At 42.7% G+C, this 22398-nt stretch overlaps 2 protein-coding genes across 4 annotated transcripts in view; one reads left to right on the forward strand and one right to left on the reverse strand.

The window, feature by feature from the left end:
* The window catches only part of TRAPPC3L (trafficking protein particle complex subunit 3L), a 29737-nt gene extending 17874 nt beyond the window's left edge, over positions 1-11863 (reverse strand). Inside the window, exons 1-3 of one of the 3 annotated variants that reach the window (XM_083731528.1) lie at positions 11037-11863; positions 1272-1319; positions 716-813 (exon numbers count right to left, since the gene is read on the reverse strand). In XM_083731528.1, the coding sequence (XP_083587654.1) occupies positions 716-813; positions 1272-1274 (101 nt within the window). In that variant the 5' untranslated portion in view covers positions 1275-1319; positions 11037-11863. Of the gene's footprint in view, positions 1-715; positions 814-1271; positions 1320-7390; positions 7739-11036 lie in introns of those variants that run through there. The other 2 variants (XM_083731526.1, XM_083731527.1) reach the window with 2 other exon arrangements.
* A 505-nt stretch (positions 11864-12368) lies between these two features.
* On the forward strand, positions 12369-20984 carry RWDD1 (RWD domain containing 1). Its single transcript, XM_083731431.1, has 7 exons — positions 12369-12610; positions 14970-15035; positions 15924-16054; positions 17470-17613; positions 18602-18734; positions 18944-19006; positions 20700-20984. Exons 1-7 carry the CDS (start codon positions 12538-12540, stop codon positions 20810-20812), a joined length of 723 nt encoding a protein of 240 aa, XP_083587557.1. The 5' UTR covers positions 12369-12537; the 3' UTR covers positions 20813-20984.
* Positions 20985-22398: the final 1414 nt, after the last annotated feature.

Raw genomic sequence — 22398 nt, forward strand, 5'->3', positions numbered from 1 at the left:
ACAATGAGACTGACGAAGGCTGATGAGCTCAGTGGTCACTGCATGCTGACTGACTGCTGGGGGGCTGGGGTAGGACCCCAAAACTGGGTGGGAACTGGGAGATGGATGAAATGGAATATACTCAAAGAAGACATGTCTGGATCAGCAAAGTCCCACTTGTAGCTGCAGAACCTGCTGTTAGGTTACCAGACATCCCCGTTTCCCAGGGACAGTCCCTGGGTTTACAAATCAATCCCCTGACAAAATCCTATCATTCCTATTGAAGTTGAAAAGTGTCCCCGGATTCATTGAAAAAAATCTGGTAAGCTTAACCTGCTGTCAAAAAGGCCATCAAGGGGATCCTCATCCCCATCAGTTGAAAGCTCCCTGAGAAAATACTGGCTTCATCTTGAGAACCAACCTTCCCATGGAATTTTAGAGGACAATGCCAGTCAATAGCATCTATCCCATACATTACAGTGCCATTTCCCATCACTTATCTTGCCAGACCTCGAGGGGCTAGAAAAGCGATTTGATAATTGTCCTAGAAAGGGATGGAATAACAAACCAAATCTTGTGTGGATAAACAGCCCCTCCAGAAGTTGCACCAATCTCCTGGATTTAATCCCCCCCCCCCCCCCAGACAGATCCCGATATGAGGAAAGCAATGTTAAATGGATATCATTGCCTGCTAAGCTGATATGCAACCGTGTTTGAACCTGTCCTGGCTACTTACATGCTGTCCAAATATTTGTTCACATCTTCATCCTTTTCGTAATCCTTACACAGCTGAGCCACCAAAGCGCCGTAAGTGAGTACAAAAAGCTCTCTGCTCTGCCAATTAAGGGAGATACAAAGCAATGGTCATGGCTTATTAAACATACTGAATTAGGAGGAAACAAATTATCCTACCCCACCCCTAAGCTTTTCTGTAAATATCCTGTCTAACGAGAAGGCAATGAACTCAGCATGTGCTGCATAATTACATAATTGCCTGCACTGTCCAAAAACTAGTAACACAGTGCCATATTGACCATGCCCAGGGTCAGCCCATCCACAAGGCAGGGTGAGGCAACTGCCTCAGGCGGCTGGATCCACTGGGGCAGTAGATCCCAATGTCTACCCTTCTTCCCCCTTTGTTCCTGATGTAGATCTTCTCTGATCCCTTCTTCTGACCTCAGGTGCCAAAAGGCCTTGGGCTGGCCCTGACCATACCCAATACGAACTCTCAAAAAATCCCAGTTTCCCAGGGAGATATATTATAGGGTAGATGCAGAAGTCTTTCAGCATACCATATGATGTGCTGATGCAGAGGATGAAACGGTGGGTAAATGCCAGTCCTAGAACACAAAGAGAAGCATATAAAAGAGAGGGGGGAGGAGAACAATAAAGTCACACATTCCTGTAAATTGCTTTGTTTGAAAGATAGAAAGCGAGGAGGGGGGAAATGTGATGGAATGAAATGCAAAAGCTGTTTAGAACTAGAAAGGAAATAATTCACACTGAATCAGGTGAGTAATAACAAACACACAAATGGTTTCTTTTGCAATGTCTCCAGAAGCACACCTTTCCACTCTCCCAATGAACAAGCAACTGCATTTCAAAACTCCACCATGCTGTGAAATTTCTATGAAACCAGAAGAGAGCAGGAATCGCTGTGTGCTCGCAAAGTCTCTAGAGGGCACATCACAGCCTTAAAGTACACTTCAGGACCACAAAAACTCACACAGCACAGCTCTGGAAATTTCTGCCAGTGACTTGCATGTTTGTTCCAAAGCAAGTTCAGTGGGGCCTCCATCCAAGTCTGTGTGCCTAAGATGGTAGCCTTAGTGAAAACTAGCCAAGCACTCACAAAGGGCTCCTACACTTGTGCCCTTGAAATGCAAGGGAGTTGCACAGCTTGAATACTCAGTGGACCCTCCTATCCTTTACTATGTTGCAAGACCTCACGGAGAAGCTCTTTGTGCAGATAGCATTGTGGGGGCATCTCAAGCTCCAACAAAAAGCTAATCGGGGTGCCTGTAAGCCCATTTCAGCCAAGGCAGTTCTTTACCTGCCCCACTCCTCACTGGTGAGTCAAACTAGGAGGACTGGTGGGTCAGAATATGCTTGCAGGCTGGAGATTCCTCATCCCTGCCTATAGCCACAGCATTCAGCCTTTCTACCTTGAAGGACCCCTTTCGACCTTGACGTGTCTGTCAAGGGAGCCCCACCATCGTGTAGAGGAGGCTAAGCCATCTCATATCCTTTATTTTCATGAGACTCTTGGGAGGCCCACTGGGCTTCACATCGACTCTGCAGGAACTGAGGACAAATCCCAACACAGTGCATTGCAAGTGACGTGCAAAGAACTGAGTCCTAATTTTCATTGCAATCGCAGTAGAATGGCCTCCCCAGGGTTGCAGTGCTAATAAAATAAAATAGCCCCTTGCCTTGTCCCATACCTGCAATTAAGTAAAGGAAAAGGTAAAGAAAATATGGCATATTACAAGTGACACAGTTAAGTGTCACCTGTAAGATAAAGGTAAAGGGACCACTGACCATTAGGTCCAGTCGTGACCGACTCTGGGGTTGTGGTGCTCATCTCGCTTTATTGGCCGAGGGAGCTGGCATAAAGCTTCCGGGTCATGTGGCGAATCAGAGCAGCACACGGAAATGCCGTTTACCTTCACGCCAGAGTGGTACCTATTTATCTACTTGCACTTTGACATGTTTTTGAACTGCTAGGTTGGCAGGAGCAGGGACCGAACAACGGGAGCTCACCCCATCGCGGGGATTCGAACCCCCAACCTTCTGATTGGCAAGTCCTAGGCTCTGTGGTTTAACCCACAGCGTCACCCGCGTCCCAAGTGTCACCTGTAGTTACACCCAAATGCTCCTGGCAGGCTCCTGGCAAACACAAATAGCCACTGAAACTATCACTGTACAGCACAATCCTATGCACATCTACTCACAAGCAAGTCCCATCGAGTCTTGGTCCTGTATACCTGAAGTAGCATCTCCACCCCCATCGTTCAGTTAAAAAAAGAAAGAAGTTCATGAGGTCCAGTGCCGAGGGCCTTCTGGCAGTTCCCTCCCTGCGAGAAGTGAGGTTACAGGAAACAAGGCATAGGGCCTTCCTCGATAGTGGGGCCTGCCCTGTGGAATGCCCTCCCATCAGATGTCAATGAAATAAACATCTATTTGACTTTTAGAAGACATCCAAAGCCAGCCCTGTACAGAGAAGTTTTAATGTTTGAGGGTCTTCATGTTTTAATATTTTGTTGGAAGCTGCTGAGAGTATCTGGGGAAACCCAGCCAGATGGGCGGGGTATACATAATAAATTATTATAGGATTATTATTATTATTATTATTATTATTATTATTATTATTCCAAGTTAAGTGACCTAGACAGAGCCCGTGGATATTCTGAAATTTACACAGAGGTGACTCAAACAAGCACAGGGGGAAATTATGTCTGGCAAACTTCTATATAATGCCTTACACTCCTAGACTCCACAATGCAACTGCATGTGAACTTCTTTCTTTTTTTAAGGAATAAAAGCAGCTTGGAATTGTATACAAGTCAAATGTTTGGAATCAATTCTTTCGATTCCTTGGTATCAAGTAAGACTTGCTCAACTGTATGTTAATTGCATATTAGCCTCTGGGGGACTATAATCCACTAAGAGTATTCAGTGTTTGGGGAAAGAAATTGACTCAAGTGATCAGAAATTCATTTCTGGAACAATAAAACCGGTGGCGCTGCTATTAACTGTTGTGCCATCTAGTGGCCAAAAAGGGAAATCTTTAATAGATTATCAGAATTAGGAGAGCGAGAAAGGAAGGGTGCTTGTATGTGGTGGTGGTGAATGGACAAAAATTGCAGTATCATTTGAAGAAAAAATATTCCTGACTCATTCATATATAGACACAGAACAGGTTTGAAGTCTAGTCTTTTTGATGTCACTTTGAGAAGCATAGAATATCTTACAAAACCAACTCATTTCCTTTAAGAAATCAATTTATGTTAAAGGTAAAGGGACCCCTGACCATTAGTTCAGTGAATTATAAACTTTTAAGGAGCTTACAAACAGGTGCCAGCATGGGGAAAAAAGTAGAAAGGCAGAATGTTTAACTTGATTTTCTATTTCTGTCTGGCTGCAATACTCTAATGACACACACACACACACACACACAGAGAGAGAGAGAGAGAGAGAGAGAGAGAGAGAGAGAACGGATTGTGTCTGTAAGGTTTGAGTTCAAATTCCTACTTAGCCATGAATTAACCAACTGAAGTTGAATCCTTAATTTCCAAATATATTCCCCAGGAGCAGGACTGGCCCAATACATTTTAGCGCCTGAGGCAAACCACACAATTGCACCCTGCCCCCCACCAGGGAAGAAGAGATGAGTGAAGATCTAAGTTAGGAACAAGGGCGGGGGGGGGGGGGAGAGATAAAGTTCTACATTAGGATCTGCTGCCCCTGTGAGTCCTGTCCCCTGAGGCAGTATCCTACCTTCCTCACGGGTGGGCCAACCCTGCTGTAAAATTCTGTACAATTCTGTCCCACCCTCAGGGACTTCACTTTCCTCTCTTGCACCTTTGTAATGGCTAAATAAATTATTGCATGTTGTTGCACCAATTTCCCCCTCCCCTGGCTTTGTAGGTATGTAGGTTGCTCAAGGAGAGGGATTAAGAGTTCAGTAGGATGATATATTACAGGGTTTCTCAACCCAAAAGGCCTGAAAACCACTACTATGAAGCCACAGCTTTCTGCTGGCTAAAAGACTGGCTACTTCTCGAAGACACTGACGTACTGGACCTGGAAGGTTTTAACAATGCTTTTGGCTGGCATGCATACTTATGGTATGACAAGGTTAAGATCAATAAGGCCTTTAAGAACCATATTGTCAGGAAAGCAGTGTTTAATGTCTGGACAAAATACAAAGACTTATTGGAAAACAAAACTCCAAGGTGGCTTTCACCTCTGGAAGCTAAGGCCCGAAAAAGACCCAATATGGAGGCCAAATGGCCAAAATATTGGGAAATACTAGAAAAAGATGGAGACAATTGGAAATTGCAGAGTTTGGAGAAAATGAAGGATAAAGTGCGAGACTGGTTACACTACGCTCAGATTAAAGAAGTCTTTAAAAATGATAAAAAGTTAGGGTTCCAGGTGGAGAAATCGAAGTTGGAAACAGAACTGTTAGAACCTAAGACTAAGGTACTTTCAAGAATGTATAACTTGCTGTTAAAATGGAACACACAAGATGAAATGGTTAAATCGGCTATGATAAAGTGGGCACAGGACATTGGGCACAACATTATGTTTGAGGACTGGGAAAGGTTGTGGACCACTGGGTTGAACTTCACTGCATGTAATGCTCTGAAGGAAAATGTAATGAAAATGATATATAGATGGTACATGACCCCAGTTAAACTTGCCAAGATATACCATTTGTCTGATAATAAATGTTGGAAATGTAAAGAAAATGAAGGAACATTCTTTCACCTCTGGTGGACTTGCCCTAGGGTGAAGGCCTTCTGGGAAATGATATATAATGAGCTGAAAAAGGTATTTAAGTATACCTTCACCAAGAAACCAGAGGCCTTCCTTCTGGGTATTGTCGGCCAGAAGGTGTTAAAGAAGGATCGAACATTTTTTATGTATGCAACAACGGCAGCAAGGATACTCATCGCTAAGAACTGGAAAACTCAAGATCTACCCACACTGGAAGAGTGGCAGATGCAACTGATGGACTACATGGAACTGGCCGAGATGACTGGCAGAATCCTGGGAGATGACTGGCAGAATCCTGGGAGAGGAGAGGGTTGAAGAAGACTGGAAGAAATTTAAGATTTATTTTTAAAAAATTGCAATTTGGTTGAATGTTAAGAAAGGATGCTAGATCATAAATAATTGTGCACCACTAAACTAGATGGAATTAAGATGATAAGTAAGTTGAGGAAAAATTATAAACCTATTGAAGAATTAATAGACTATATTTAAATGAATGGGACACAAGATTCTAAACAAGATGATAAATTGCGGGCAAGAATTGACAATGATGCAAGTGGGAGCGGGAGATGTGAGGGAGTCCAAAGAAGTTAAGAAAGTATGTTATGATATATGTTACACTGTTCTTTATTTTTGCATTTATGTTTAAAAATCTTAATAAAATATATATTTAAAAAAAACCCCCACTACTTTAGAGGAATGGTGGGGTGCTTATGTGATACTGCTGATATGTGGAGTGAAAGGTAACATCCCTTCCTCCATTTCTTAAAGATGTGGTGTACCAGCAGCACCAGACAACACCTTATGGAAAAAGTTAGATTTCCCAGAGTTATCTGGGGAGAGGGATTGGCTGTTGAAACTGTTCTGAGAATTGTAGCTCAGGGAATAAGGGGGTCGCCTAAGAACTCTCAGCACCCTTAACAAACTACAATGCTCAGGATTCTTTGGGGGAAGGCTATGGCTGCTTAAAGTGGCAAGATACTGTTTCAAATGCACAGTGCAGAAGGTGCCAAAGGTTTCACGGGTCTTCCAAAAAATGTGATCTTGTTGGAAATCATCACAATAACTACAACAAGCACTGAAAATTGCTCTCGGGCCCCAAATAAGAACAAGGGTCAGGCCAAACATCATTCTGTTTCCTATAGCGGCCCATCCAATGCCTATAGGAAGCCCACAAAAAAAGGAAAGAAACATTTCCAGTAGCCACAGATAGACCTACCCCCACAAATTTATCTAATCCTCTTTTCAAGCCATCCAAGTTGGTGGCCATCACCGACAGCCATGAATGGAGTGAAGTAGTGCCTTCTTTTTAAAGCATCTTTGTTTTAGAAGAAATAATAAATATAATCATCTTATGAACAGAAAAACTTAAATAATTCAACCACGAGAATGTTAAACTGTTCAGTCACAGATATACCACCAACACCTTACACAATGATAAGAACTCCATGACTCGACATTAAAAGAGGCTAACACCAATCTTGTGACAGCAAATCTTTATACACTGTGCAAATAAGTATTTCCACTTGTCCTGAATATCCCACCATTTACCTTCATTGAATAATCTGGATTCTAGTATCATGAATGAGGGAGAAAAAGCCTTTACTTGCTTTCCCCCTAAAGCAAACTAGCAAGGGTCGAACAGTGTAACCTCTCCTCCCAGGGGAGCTGTTCCAGTTCTTTGATGGTTCTGGCTGCCCTTTTCTGAATCTTTACAACTAAAATGCTCCCTCCTGGGTTCTCATTTCAAAACAAAAGATGAAAATGCAATCTATATCCCTAAACATGTTGAAATTCTTAGCTATATGTCCTAGCTTGCAAAACATGTTCTTATTAAACAGAGCAGCACATTAATTTAAAGAGGAAAGTTTTATATTTGGTAGCATTTACCTGTCCAAATAAGACTTACTATTTTGGGGTTCTCTGGTCTTCTGTTTGCTGGCCGTGACATTTTTCCTGGGCAGTAGTAGAGAGTATGCGATTCCCTGTTTATATCCTTTCTTCTTCAAAAAGCATTTTCTTTTTCCATTACTGGATTCCTTTCTTTATCCTGGCTATTAAAACAACAACAACCCTTTACTACTCTCTGAAAGTAAAAGAGCTCTGGGTGCCACATTTCTTCTTCTGCTCCTCCTCTTATGTGATTCAAATCTTCCAAGAGAAATCTGGCAAGAAATCAAGCATGCTTCAGAGAACAACCTGACTCAGATCAGGAACTGATCCATTAAAGCAGAGAGATTGCAAATCACACGCATAATAGCTGATCTCACTGCATGACAAGCAAGACCAGAACATTCAGAAGTCTAAATATGCCAGAAATATATAAAGCTGGTTATTTGGCATAGCCATAGTCTGTTCATGAATATCCACCTCTCACTCATTTCATCTCAAAAGCATTCAAATGGGAATTCACTCATACAAACACATGCCCGCTGACATCTGTGAAGAACACCAGTGGACACATCCATTCATCACACACTCTCCATTCATTCACATCCATGTCCTGGCTTCAGTCCACAAATATCCACTGGCTTCTGTTGTCTGGCTTCCGAAAATGAACTCCAACCATAAGCATCAGCCTGCTTTAGCCTTGCTGTGTTCTCCGGCTTCTGAGTACAGACTCCACCAGCTTCTACCTAACATCATCTACCAGATTTTCTTAGGTCCACCACTAGACCTAGGTCAGCTTTCAACCATGGACATCAGCAAAGATGTGTTATCAGTTTTCAAGCCACAATCCCACTCAGCAAGTGAGCTTGCCTTATTATCACTCCATAGCATCTTGCTGCCAGATGACCACCTACCTCTATTATTCAGCAGTTCACCTCCTCCAAGTGGAAGAAACTGGGGCAATGCTGAATGGCATGACCCCCTGCATTTTATTATAATTTATTGAATTTATATACCGCCCTATACCCAGAGGTCTCAGGGCGGTTCACAGAAAAGATTTGCTGGTTAATAGGGCCTTTCCCTTGGTCCTCATTTATATCCATTCAGCTGCCAACAGCTTCTACAGCATCACAAGTAGTCCGCAGTCATCCTAAGCACATTTGCCAAGTAGAATGTCATAAAATCGCACAGCCTAACAATTTTGTATCTGTGTTTTGCAACACAGGCTAGCATGTGCACTTGATTTTAAAAAATTATTATGTCCCAGTTTCTATCCAATATTACAATTTTTATGCATGCAGATAAATGATCGGTAAGTAAATGCAAGATGATTGATTTCCGATGCGTATGCTGAATCAGTGATCAATTCCTACTGAGTTCAGTGGGTTTTAGGCTATGCTCCTATGTGTTTATTTGGAACAAAATCCTTCAAACAAAGTGAAACTTACCTCTGAGTTAATACAAATAGGATCGAGCAGCAGGTTTATAATACAGAGGGGGAGGGGTTGCTACATCTGAAAGGACAAAAGGCTGCAATCCTGTGCATACTTTCTTGGGAGCAAACAAACATGAAACCAAGCAAGATCTACTTCTTAAATAACATGAATACATGAGGAAGTAAAAACATTACTGCTCCATCTCCTCCCTTGCCCCCCCCCCCCAATACATGGCCTCTTTGATGCTGGATGCAATTTATCTGCTTATTGATGATCACATGGTCTTAGCAATTGGCAGTGCACCACCACTGCCACACAGACTTTCATTATTGGCTGTCCAATTTTCCTATATCTCAACTGTATTGATGTTCCACTGTCATCTTGATCTCCATTTCTTCACTAATGCGTTTTCTAAGTTAAAAATTAAAGCATGGAAAGGCTTTGCTCATTCCAAAGCTCACTTAAGGAGAAAAAACAAACAATCCTTGCTTCAGACAAAATCAATGGAGGAGCATAATATGACTGAGGCTTAAAGAAAAACAATTAAATAATGCATACGGTGGTATGATGGGATAGAGACGCTAAAATCTCAGAAACAAGTTCTACCGAGGGCAAATGTTCTCCAAAATCTTCCTCTTCCTGCCAAATCTCTTATTATGGAAGTACGTGGAAAATTCCACAGCATGGAACTAGAAATTCCAAATGCCCAAATAGGGATTCTGTAACATGAGAGGAAACGAACAGGGCTCCTCCAAAAGATACTGATTACTGGCTGGGACATAAGGGTACCTCTTCAAGGTATCCTGGACCCAAGTTGTCCAGAGCTTTGTATATCAATACAAGAACTCTGAAATGCTGAAGCAGCATATGGGAATCCAGCACAGATGTTTCATCAGGTGTCAAATGCTTTTGGCCACTTGTCCCCATCAACAGTCTAGCTGCTTCATTCTGCACCAGCTGGAGCTTCTGTACCAAGTCCAAGGGTAGCCTCACAGAGCTAGTTCACAATACAGTCGCCAGACCATTGACTGGGGCTGGTCAGTGGGAACACAACTCAGCTGTGCTGGCACCTGCTCCATTTCCAAGAACAATTCAAAGTGATGAGGTTTAACTTAATCTTTGGAATATCTCCTACAGGTCCCCAGTTATCTGAGACAAGGCTGGTGGTGACCAAATGGAGAACGCTCCCTCTGTGGAATTCCTTCCTCAAAGAGGCCTGCCTGGCACCAGGTTTATCTCTCTCTCTCTCTTTTTTGGAGTGCTTTATTATGTGTTTCATAAGCTATTCCACAGGATCTGCTGAAGGACAGTACAGAAATGCTTCAAATGAATGTATATTTATAAAGTATCTTGGCTGGGTGTGAACACTACAAAAAGAATGATAGGATGAAGAAAGATAATTGTAGTTGAGTCAATTAGTTACGCACAGCTGGAGATTTCACAAATGCATCTCATGTCGCTTTTGCCTTTGTTAAATGTTTTGTTATAGCTCCATCAGACCTTTTCCATATGCTCTAATCACAATTTGGCCGTTCTGAGTTTAATGGAATATCCCATCCTGAGCAAATGTTCATAGAATTACAGCCTTAGGCTTTTTGAATGAAATGTGGAGTGTAATAAATTATCTTGGAAAACTCATCTGCTTTCAGAATTGGCAAAAGACAAGACACTTGGGTGCCTAAGGAAGAAAATCTGAATAGTTCTCATAGCAAAAACATAATAAATGTATCATCTATTTGCTGCTCTTTGGTGTAATATGAACACTGAGGCAAGTGTTTGAAAATGTTAATGGCTATATAATGAGAACTTCATTTTAAATTTGGTTCTCTGTCAATTCCATTGGGTGATGGTTGTTCAAAGTTTTGGGGGATCAGCTATTCCGTATGCACTCTGGCTTCCATCACGGTGTTCCATTGCGCCAGAAGCAGCTTAGTCATGCTGGGCACATGACCCGGAAAGCTGTCTGTGCTCCCTCAGCCATTGTTGCCTTTGACTGGACTTACCATCCAGGGGGTCCTTTACCTTTTTTATTTTTTACCTATGCAGTTTCAAACAAAGTGCTTCATGAAAGATATTAAATTTTAAGATTACAACGTTTTTTTTTAGTTGGAGTCATCCTTTCAATACAAACCCTTTATTTTATAGTAAATCTTAAAATGCCTTTGTTAGATGCTACAGATAGATCACCCCTTGTCCTGCCAATGTAACAGGAAATGAACAGACTACTACCAAAGATTCTGGGAAATTCAATTCTTCATGTTGTTTAAAAATATAACTTTTCCTGGAAAAGGCTGACTTCTTTTCACTATTTGTCTCTGCGCTCTGTTGCTACCAGTTGAACCGTCATCTTCTGCGTGCAGATCTTCATTGTGGGATTTGACATATCTGTTTTAGGATATGCAGTCTGGGATATATATATATATATATATATATACACATACAGTATTTATTTCTCATGTACATTACCAGCAACTGTATCCTTGAGAAAATATATCTAGATTTAAAAGAAACAATTAATGCAATGGCTCTGGTTTTTTTCCTTTAGAAGTATTTTTAGGTTGTTAAATGCTAAGCTTTTAAGGGATCTCGCAATAACAGAAAATCAATGAGTTGAATCGAGGATAACCATGTCCCCTGACGGCTGAATCATCTCTTTCTTTTTGCTTTGTAGTGCCAGCTGGCTACTATGGAGTACTTCTACCTGCTGTTTACTTCCTCCTCCATTATAAAAACATTAGAGGATGGGAAAGGAAAATATGCCCCACAGTGTTATGAATTACTAGTCTGAATTTACAATCTTCTGCTATTTTTTTGCATGCATGTCAAGAATGCCTCCAATATTAAGCTGGCAGCACATACCTACTGCCTGCTCCTGACTCCTATTTCTCAACATTCCCAGTCATCTGACGTGCATCCACAAGCCTAAAAACCTGCCCTGTTCTGTATCACAGGTGAGGAACCTGTGGTCCAGGGGCTCACCTCATTCTGAGACTCCTATCGTTGCCTCATTTTTGCTTTGCCTCCTCAATTACTTTACTCCCTTTCCCTGGCTTTTGAAAGCGTTAGGACTGGTGCCATATGGGGCTTTGGAGGTGAGAATAGAAATTAAAGCAGCGGTGCTAACACACATTAACCTGAAAGCAAGTCTTTGCTAAACTCAACGGACTTCTTTCTGAGCAGAGATCCGTGGGATTGCAATGTGCGGGCTGCAATCCTACATGCACTTCCTCGGGAGCAAGCGCCACCGCGCTGTTATTCTGTGTTTCCCCTCCATTCCCCGTTATCCCTGGAGGATTTTACGGAGCTGCTGCAACCCGTGGAGACCCCAGATTCCCTTCTCCGCATGACCGACAGAAACAAATACTGTAAGCGCTTCGAAGCGGAAGAGAAGCCCCCGCTTCTTTCCCGGCAGCCGCTTCTTTCCCGGCTAGCCAGCGTCTCGCGAAGCAACACGCCTGCTTTCCAGGCAAAGAGGCAGCCGTGGGAAAAGAACCGGGCCTGCGCGCCTCGGCGGCAGGCACGACCAATCGTCGGCCGGAGCCACGGATTTCCTTGCCAGGCCGAGGAGTCGAGAGGCCGAGTGGGCGGCGCTGCGTTGCGCGTGCGTCCCGGCGGCCTGAGCTGTGCCTCCCTCGGCTGCCTCCTGCGCCCGCCGACTTCCTTTCTGCCCCTGCTCTGCCGGCGGAGGCGCTTGCGGGCCGGAGGGTTCCATGGCCGGCCGCGGGGGGCCATGACGGACTACGCGGAGGAGCAGCGCAACGAGCTCGAGGCGCTCGAGTCCATTTACCCGGACTCCTTTACAGGTGAGCGGCGGCGCCGCGTGCGGAGCCAGGTGGGCGCGGGCAGGGCAGGGCGGCGGCGGCGCCAAGTTTCCGGCATGCGCTGCAGCTGATCTTTCCGCACTCCTGCCTCCCGGCGCGGCGATCGCCCGCATTGCCAGGCTGCTCCGAACTTCCGGCTTTCGAAGTGGGAAATCTCCTTCCAAGGTCCCCGTCCCCGTCCCCCCCCCCCCCCGTTCCTAACTGGAGAAGTTGCCAAACTTTTGCCTCGGGATCCTGGGTGGTGGGGATTTGCACTTCCCACTTTGCAGCAGGGACAGCTCCCTCCGGATGGTGGAGGTCCGGGACGGTGCTCTCGCGCCTGTGTTCTCGGCTCTCAGGTTCCCCATAAACCAGATGGGCCCCTGGCCTGATCCAGGCAGGGCTTTTCTTAGGGTCTTCACAGCTTCTCATGAGGTGCCCCCTCTGCCATGCTGGTGGCCCATGAAGAGCAAGGCAGAGCAAATCACGCAAGTAGTCTCCTGAAAACCTGGCCCTCATTAATCCTCTTAATACCACCACTGTAAAAGACTTACTAATCTGAAAAAAAATCATATCCTGCCTTTTGATCTTAATAAAAGAGCTCCCAAGATGGTTTAGCAAATAAATTACGGACCATGTTAAAACAAGCCAAGACATAACAATATGGTGTGGAACAACATTCTGCTGAAATCAAAAGTGTCCTTGAGTGCAGTTGGAGCCGTATTATGAAATGGTTGGGGGCAGATCTTGCTTTTATTCCAGAGATCAAAATGTGTGCTCTCATTTTCCAAACTTTGCTTCACATGATTCTGGGATTGGATCAAAACATCCCTTGGATTTTAGGCTTGGTTTTTGGTCTTTTGTGCTGTAAGAAGCCTCTGTGGCAGATAGTTATTGCAGTGGTACCTCAGGTTACATACACTTCAGGTTACAGACTCCGCTAACCCAGAAATAGTACCTTGGGTTAAGAACTTTGCTTCAGGATGAGAACAGAAATCGCGCAGCAGCAGCAAGCCCCATTAGCTAAAGTGGTGCTTCAGGTTAAGAACAGTTTCAGGTTAAGAACGGACCTCCAGAACGAATTAAGTACATAACCAGAGGTACCACTGTATGTCTGTAATACCAGATCACTTTGGATTACAGATGTGCAACTTTCAAAAGGTGTTTGTAGTACTTTTGAACTAGCATAAGGGCCATGGCATAAAATCAGGCTTGCACACCTGCTTGTTCCATGCTGTGCTACTATAAGTAAAGGATGAGAAAGCTTAGATATACTTGGAGTGGACCCACTGAAATGAACGAACATAAATTGCTTAACCCCATTTATTTTAATGGGTGTACTCAGGGTATGACTTAGCTTGGATTTTGCCCTACATTTTTATGTGTCACACTTGCCAAAAAGGTTAGCAAGCACTGTTTTGACTTTACACTGACACAAATGAAAACTGCTACAGCTTTGTATGGGACACATCCTTTAGAAGTTAGATTGGCTTCAACCAGAGCCAGGGCCTTTTCAACTCTGGCTCTGGCCTGGTGGAACGCTCTGCCTCATGAGACCAGGGCCCTGCAGGATCTGATTTCTTTCCGCAGGGCCTGTAAGACAGAGTTGTTCCGCCTGGCCTTTGGCTTGGAGCCAATTTGATTCCCTCCCTCTCCCCCCCTTTTTTTCTTTCTTTTCCTTCTCCTCCTGCGATGAGGCTACATTTTAATATTTTAATGTTCCATTATTTTAATGTTGTATTTTATTTTTGTTTTTAAGTTGTAATCATTCATCTTGTTTTTATTATTGCTTGTAAGCCGCTCTGAGCCCGGCCTTGGCTGGGGAGGGCGGGGTATAAATAAAAAAATAGTTATTATTATTATTATATACATTCAGTGAAACTGGCTGTGTAGCACTAAATAAACCAGGAAGTTTTGTGCGGCAAGCCTATGCTGTAGATGAGTAGTATTATCCCTGTTATTTCAGATAAGAGGCAACGTGTTATATGAGGGGCTGCATCTGAAGATGGTTTGGAAACTTCAGCTGGTGTGGAATTCAGTGACCAGGTTGCTCACCTGGGCAATACGGTTTCATTGAATCATAGAATTATAGCGTTGGAAGGGACCCTAAGCTATGTCCCTTCCTCAAAGGGGAACGGCTCTTGACTTAATAGAGGTTATTCCTGTCCAGCTGATTCTGGGATCTTGGTGAGCTGATATCTAATTGGTCTTTGAATTTCAATCCAACTTCCTATATAAAACAATTTAAAGAAAAGAGCAGAAGCTATTGTGTTATGGCTGATGGAGACAAAACCAACCAGCCTCTGGGTGGCGAAGGGAGAAAACCTTTATTGTCTTCATTTATGACTTCTTTCTTCAACAGTGTTATCAGAAAAGCCAATAAGTTTCACTATCACTGTGACATCTGAAGCAGGAGAAAATGACGAAAGTAAGTTGACTGCTGTTGAACTTTCATATGGAAAGAGATCTCCCACGAAGAAAAGACATTTGGCATAAAATGCTTAAAAGACTTGATTGTTTCTAAATTGATAGGAGGTGGTCCGTTGATAACAGTGTAACAGTACCAGGTCTGCAGATTGACACAGTCAGGTGGGCACATATGGGGTTAGTAAACTGGTCCCAAGCCATGTATGGTCTGAAGGGGCGAGCACTTAGCTGAAACAGACCAAGGCTAGGTCTGGTCAGGGTCTAGGTTGGAGACAGCCTGGAAACCGCATTTGTGTTGCATTGGGTTCCATGACAGAATAAGGTGAAGGATTTAGTAAAACAAACAAAAATATAGATTGTTAGGCTCACTACACAACAACTAGCGTAGTAGTAGCTTCTTTTGTTGCAGCTGCATGTTGCCATTGAAGCATTTTTATGTTTTCACCATGGGAAAGGATGAGTGTACAGTGGTACCTTGGTTTACAACCATAATCCGTTCCGGAGGTCCGGTTGTAAACCAAAAGAGGTTGTAACCCAAGACGTGCTTTTGCCAATGGGGCCTCCAAAAAAAAAAATGGGTTGTAATCCAAAAAAAGGGACATGTACTTCCGGGTTTGACGTGGTTGTAATCCAAAACAGTTGCAAACCAAAGTACCACTGTAATGCAGTAAGGAAAACTGAGCTACACTCCCATTAGAGGGCTCAGACACCTCTTTATTGCATTTAAAACAGCAACCATCACTTTGGTTGCAGGTTGCACACTGGTGTGTTTGTGTGTTGGGCCTTCATCATAACTAGGTTGTATAAATTGCTTCTAATATAATGAATGTCAGTAGGTGCTGTTGGCAGCATGAAGCAACGATTTCTGATGCTTTCTGTTGCATTGTAGCTGTCCAGGCAACCCTCAAATTCACATATGCAGAGCGCTATCCTGATGAAATCCCCCTCTATGAACTACTCTCTCAAGAGAATCTTGAGGACAGTGACATCACAGACATACTGAAATTATTACGGGAACAGGTAAACAGCATCCTCTTTAATAATGTTTAATAACATCAAGGTGCAGCAAGTTCAACTATTACCCCATGCTTAGCCATACAGATCCTTTACAAAGAGGGGAATAAAGGGTGTGGTTGTTTTTTCAAGCTCAAGGATAATGGGTTCTGCAGATAGGTAAAGTCGATAAAATACTTAATGGATAAATATAAATCTACTTCAAAAACAAACAATTCAGCTAATGTTGGTCCCTCTCCATTAGCTGACAGAGCACTTGAAAATATCTTGCACAGTACCAGTAATAACACACTTTAGTTTATCACTATTCTGAATTGTATTACACTGGTGCCCCGCAAGACGAATGCCTCGCAAGACGGAAAACCCGCTAGATGAAAGGGTTTTCCGTTTTGGAGGCGCTTCGCAAAACGAATTTCCCTATGGGGTTGCTTTGCAAGACGAAAAAATCTTGCGTCCCCCCGCGGGGTTTTTCCGCTTTTTCCGCCCTTTTCCTAAGCCGCTAAGCCGCTTATCAGCTGTTCCGCTGATAAGCCACTTAACAGCTGATCGCTGAAAGCCGCTTGACAGCTGTAGCGCTAATCCGCTAAGCCGTCAATGGGCTTGCTTCGCAAGACGAAAAAACCGCTAGATGAAGAGAATCGCGGAATAGATTCTTTTCATCTAGCGAGGCACCACTGTATTATTATTATTACTATTATTATTAAACTCCTGGCTTTGAACCACAACGCCTTAAAAAAGCAAGTTTGCATTGAAGTGGTGGTAAGGAATCTGTTATGCACCACCATTGGCAATATGGCAGAGTGTTAAGGATAATTTAAGGCTGCAATCTTTATATGAGGAAGCAAGTCCCATTGAGCTCAGTGGGACTTAATGCAGGCTAAAGTGCAATCCTACTTTGATTAAGTTATATTGTGTATGATCACATGAATTCCAGGGTCTGCACGTGGCTTTGGAAACATTTCAGGGTAGCATTTTATTAGTTCTTTCTCGTTATAATAGACCATCTATTTTTCCCTTTCATGAAATGATTTATGAATTTTACAAAGGCATATCTGCAGGTTTTGATGTTATTTTTGTCTGCTTTTTTAATTGTCGCATCAGAACTAGATTGGCTAACGTAACAGTAACCTGTTATAGGATATTTTATCCCACAACACATTGGAAAGTGCAAAGATGGCCTTTGTGCTATTTTTGTACTAGTTGGGAATTGCAGGTCTGAGACAATATGAGTCTTGCTAAATACAAATAATAAATAGGAGTGATTTATCTTGAAGCTGTTGCTCCATGCGGATTTTGCATTCAGTATATCTATATTTCTCCTCCATTTTCTGCCTGCTTGGCAACGTTCCTCCCCCAGATTTTGTATTTGCTGTGCCATGATGTGACTTCATTTCCTGCTAAACATTTTTTCTGTATTTCAGGCAGACGAGAACCTGGGCATGGTAATGATCTTCACACTAGTATCGGCTGTGCAAGAGAAATTAAATGAAATAGTAGATCAGATAAAAACAAGGAGGGAAGAGGAAACTAAACAGAAGGAGAAAGAGGCAGAGGAAGCAGAAAAGGTGAAAGTTTAGTTGAAATTGTTTTTCTTATCTGCTGAATACAAGAAATCTTAGTGGACTCCCCGGTCTGACTAAGTGTAGCTTTACTTTGATACACTTTGTGGTAAATAAGGAGGGCTGTTAAACTCACTTTGCTTAGTCCAGTAACCTCTTCTAAGTGGTGTTGTTGTTGTTATTAAAGATCTGTAACCCACCTTTTCAACTGAATGATTCCCAAAGCTATGGGACCAAATTCAAGGTTTTGGTACCAATATGTATAGGCTTATCACAGCTCAGGACCAGGTTACTTGAGAGCAGTGCTATTTTTCTAGAACTCACCATAAGCGCCTCCCTTGTTCTCTTCGAATGGCAATGCTGCCCACCTGAGAGGTGCCAGAACTGAGTTCCAGTGAGCTCCAACTGAAAAAAAGCCCTGCTTGAGAGGCTGAGCCAGCAGGTTACTGCATTTTGCAGAAGCGTTTCTCCTTGAAGTCCTTAAAATGATGTCAGAAACCCACTCCACAATAACTCGGAGCTGGGATTTCATTGTAGCTGCCCCAGTCTTCTGCTACAAAATCTCTGCAGAGATATGACAGTTTCATGAAACAACTGAAGACATTTTTTGTTCCGATAAGCTTTCCTGCTGGGTGACAAGGTTTCTTCCCTAGGTGTTTTTTTTTGGTATTGTTTTTAAAACAGTCAAGGGTTTTAAACTGTTTCTAGTTTGTTTTAGGGTATGTTTGAAAAATTGCCTTGAAGTTCAATGTGAAGTGTGATTTATAAATTAATAAAATAATAAGTTAGCTCTCAAGCACACTACCCCAACCCCCCCCCCCACATGTGTACTGCAGCCATTAGTCCTTTAGAGGATGAATAGGGACAGAGTGTTTCTCATTTGTCCCTCAGTCCAAGAGTACCAGACAGCTAGAGCAGGCTTGTGTGTTCTTGATTGTTTTGTTTTCTGAATTGTATATTAATATTGTTTGTTTGTTTTGGCCTTTCTGCGTAGCAATGTTTCCATGGCACCCCGGTCACCATTGAAAATTTTCTAAGCTGGAAAGCAAAATTTGATTTAGAGATGCTAGAATTTAAAAGAAAGAAGGTGAAAGAGGAAGAACAGTCTGGCAAAAATAAACTAACAGGTAAGAGGTATCAGTTGCCTTAGGCCAGCCCTTCCCTAACAGCTGTGCTGGCTGGTGCTGATGGGTTTTGTAGGCCAGAGCGGGTGGAGGGCCCCAAAATGGACTTCCGAAAGCCATCTAGGTGGCCACTGTGGGGAAGAGGATGCTAGGCTAGATGGGCCTGATCCTGCAGGCCTGTTCTTAATTTATTATGTTCTTATTTCTTACAGGGAAACAGCTGTTCGAAACAGATCATAATCTTGACACATCTGATATTCAGTTCTTGGAAGAAGGTACCTGGCGATTCCCATTTCCATTGCTACAAATTGTAATTATTCATACCGAGAACAAAATCTGCCCCTGGTAGTGGCCTAAATGCTGCCTCTAGCACTTTTGGAAGGGGTTAAAAGTTTTAATGTTTTGCTTGCCAGTTCTGTGCTATAAGCACCTGGTGTGAAGCGCAGGATGTGTCCCTGCAAAAAGGGATGGCTCCCTGGCTCCTCATCCTCATTCACCCCCCAAATGTGGCCAATGCACTGATGGAAGCTGGAGGGTGGCAAAGCTCTTCACCTGTCGGGGGAGGGGGGCATGTCAAAGACAGGCAGAAGCTTATCATGTCTCACCCTGGGTAGTGCCTAGTTTGGGTGTCTGAGAGGCTCAGGTTCATCACCTTGGCTGCTTGGCGTAAAGACAAAACAGAAAGGTAATGATTAAAAGTAAAAAGAATGCACCTTATTCCCCAGAGAAGCAGAGATATAATGCAGCCTTAATAATGTAGGCAAATTACTATTATTATTTTTTTATTGAGCTTATATACCGCCTTACACCCAGAGGTCTCTGGGCGGTTCACAAAACAAAAACAAAATATATTATAAAAATAACAACAACCCAATAATCCGCCCCCCCCCCCCCGGTGCGCAAAAGCCACATTTTCAAAGGGCATAGGATGTCAGTCAAATCAACCAAAGGCCTGGTTAAAAAAAGGAATGTTAAACATAAGGAAACATTCAAAAGGAAAGTTTTTGCCTGGTGCCTGAAGGTGTATAATGAAGGTGCCAGGCAAACTTCCCTGGGGAGAGCATTCCACAGATGGGGAGCCACGGCAGGGAAGGCCTGTTTTCGTGTTGCCACCCTCCGGACCTCTCAAGCAGGAGGCACACGAAGAAGGGCCTCAGAAGGGGTCCGGGAAGGTTCATATGGAAGGAGATGGTCATGGGGTTTACTGCATGAGATTGTAGCCTCAGTATAAAGGGACCAAGGTAACAAAGAACTTGTGGAAAATAAAAGCCACTTTACTGTCCAGAAGATGTCACTGTTGTTCCATTTTGCCTTTTGGGAATGGAAAGCACTTGAATGCTCCGGTTTAATTAATCATAGACACAAACTGCAGGTTACATAGAATCCAATTATTCTTCCCTATATTTCTTTTGTTTTAAATCCAAAGCAGCTTGTGGAAGCTCAGAATGAAACAAGCGAGAGTGAGGAGAGCAGAGGCTTAATCCTTCCCTCAGTGTAAAACCCTTTCCCAAAGCTGATTTTTGACCAGAGGAGACATAAAGTCCCTATAATATAGGCAGCTGGGAAAACTTCAAGATTATTGTTTTGAGGGCCCCTTCCCCATAATTTGTTGCACTCAAACACTGCTTAGGCTGTGTTGGGTTTAAAAATGTTTAAAAGGCAGAGGAAGAATTGGGATACTCCATATAACAAACCCCAAATGCATGTTGTTCAACAGCAACTGATGGCACACAGTGGAGATCTAAACTGCCTTTTAGTTCACAAACCTCAGACACAATGCAGCCCACCAGACCTCTCCATCTGGCTTGCTTTAGATAATCTGTTTAATATAACTATGTAGAGCAGTAGATGGCATTGACTCTTCATAGCATTTTGCTAAAGTTTCTTAGCAAGCATAGCAGGCAGTCCATCTGGTATTGGGCTTTTGAACTCTAGAATGACAGTTTTATTTCTCTTCTCTCCCCAAAGCTGGAAACAGTGTGGAAGTAGATGAATCCTTGTTCCAGGAAATGGATGATTTGGAGTTGGAGGATGAAGAAGACGATCCTGACTATAACCCTGCCCATCTAGAGAGCGACTAGATGGAAATTGTTGTACCGACTTTACTGATCAACCTGTGTGAACATTTGTACAGAGAGACACCCACATATGTTTTGGTTCCCCTTTTACTTAAGACAAAAGTATTTTAATTCCAAGAGGCCACCTTCTCTGACATCTTTCATCACAGATAATAAATTGACTTCAGGTGTTTGACATTTGCGTTCTTGAATCTCTTGCATTATAGAAGAAGCTGTACCGTGTGTTGAAGTTTAAAATGCACTTGAAACGCTAATCTTACTGTATTGCGAAGGCCTTGGGTTTGAAACGAATGCGTTGTGCACAAAGCAAAACACAGAACGAGAAGCATTCTCATATTATCTTCAGTCCCAAACCTTCTTAGGACTAGTTGTTCTGAAAAGAAGTTGCTCTTTAGAACTCTCCCTTTCACAGCATCCAAAGATTATGGAAGTACAGTGGAGGTGTTCATTTTAATAATGATAAAGAGAGAAAGGGCGAGATGTACAGATTTGCTTTAGGAAGTGTATTTGGTGTTTGGCTCTAAATCAGGGGTCGGGAACCTGTGGCCCTCCAAATGTTAAACACAAATTCCCTGGAGTAGCTGGCAGTGTGTCTGGCATCACAGCTTATCAGAATAATTTGGGGGTGAGGCAGCCACGACACCAGGGCAATGTGGGCAGAAGCACAGGCGGGGATGATGGGGGCTATAATTCAACAGTTGGAGAGCTACAGGTTAGTCACCCCTGCTGTAAAGGTCCCCCCCCCATGTGATATAAGATTGACCATTCAACGACATTTACTTCCTTGTGATCTGTTAACAAATGGCGCCTGGTCCACATATATACTTGGACTTCCAATTTCCATGTTAAGATCTAATCAGAGGGGGAGATGCTAGGGGAAAAATGCAATTCCAAATAAAAATTATGTGGAATAGAGTGAAAGGTATAATTGGTTGTGTGAATGTTTCTCCATAACATTACCATTTCAACGTTTTAGGTAAAACTCCTTTGTTATATTTAGAAATTGTATGATCTGTTTTGGGGTTTGATACCCCATTAAATTCTCCACTGAGAAGAATCTCATCTGTGCTGACATTAATAATTTCATTTCTTTTCTGAAAATAATTATTTTATTGTTGAGTGCATAAATACATCCTAGTAAATATTCTTTCACAGCACATTCCAAAAATAAATCTCTTATCTAGGTCTGTAATCTATTCAAGGGGTTTTTTGGAGTGATGATGTTTTAGCAAGAAAAATAGCAACCCCTTTCTTTTTTATTCACTTCCTCTTATCAGGTAAAAATGACTTCTACCAGTTTCGAACTTCCAGTAACATACTCTTTTTTCCTCCTATGAATTACTTGTAGCATTAATAGTACCATTCCCCCCATTTGTTTTAGTAATCTGCTAAATTTATTTCTTTTTATAGGGCATTTAAAGGTCTTTTTTTTAACTCAACGGTATTTATTTATTCAAAAGTAATACATAAAGAAAACATTTTCAACCTACAAGAAACTATTTCTCCTTATTGCAAAGAAGAAATTTAATAGAACAAAACAGGAGCAACAAAGAGTCAGAAATTAGGACATGCTCAGGGGTGTAGAAACA

Source organism: Podarcis gaigeae (genome assembly GCF_964106915.1).
Source record: "Podarcis gaigeae genome assembly, chromosome: 3".
In the NCBI taxonomy this organism is placed as follows: domain Eukaryota; kingdom Metazoa; phylum Chordata; class Lepidosauria; order Squamata; family Lacertidae; genus Podarcis; species Podarcis gaigeae.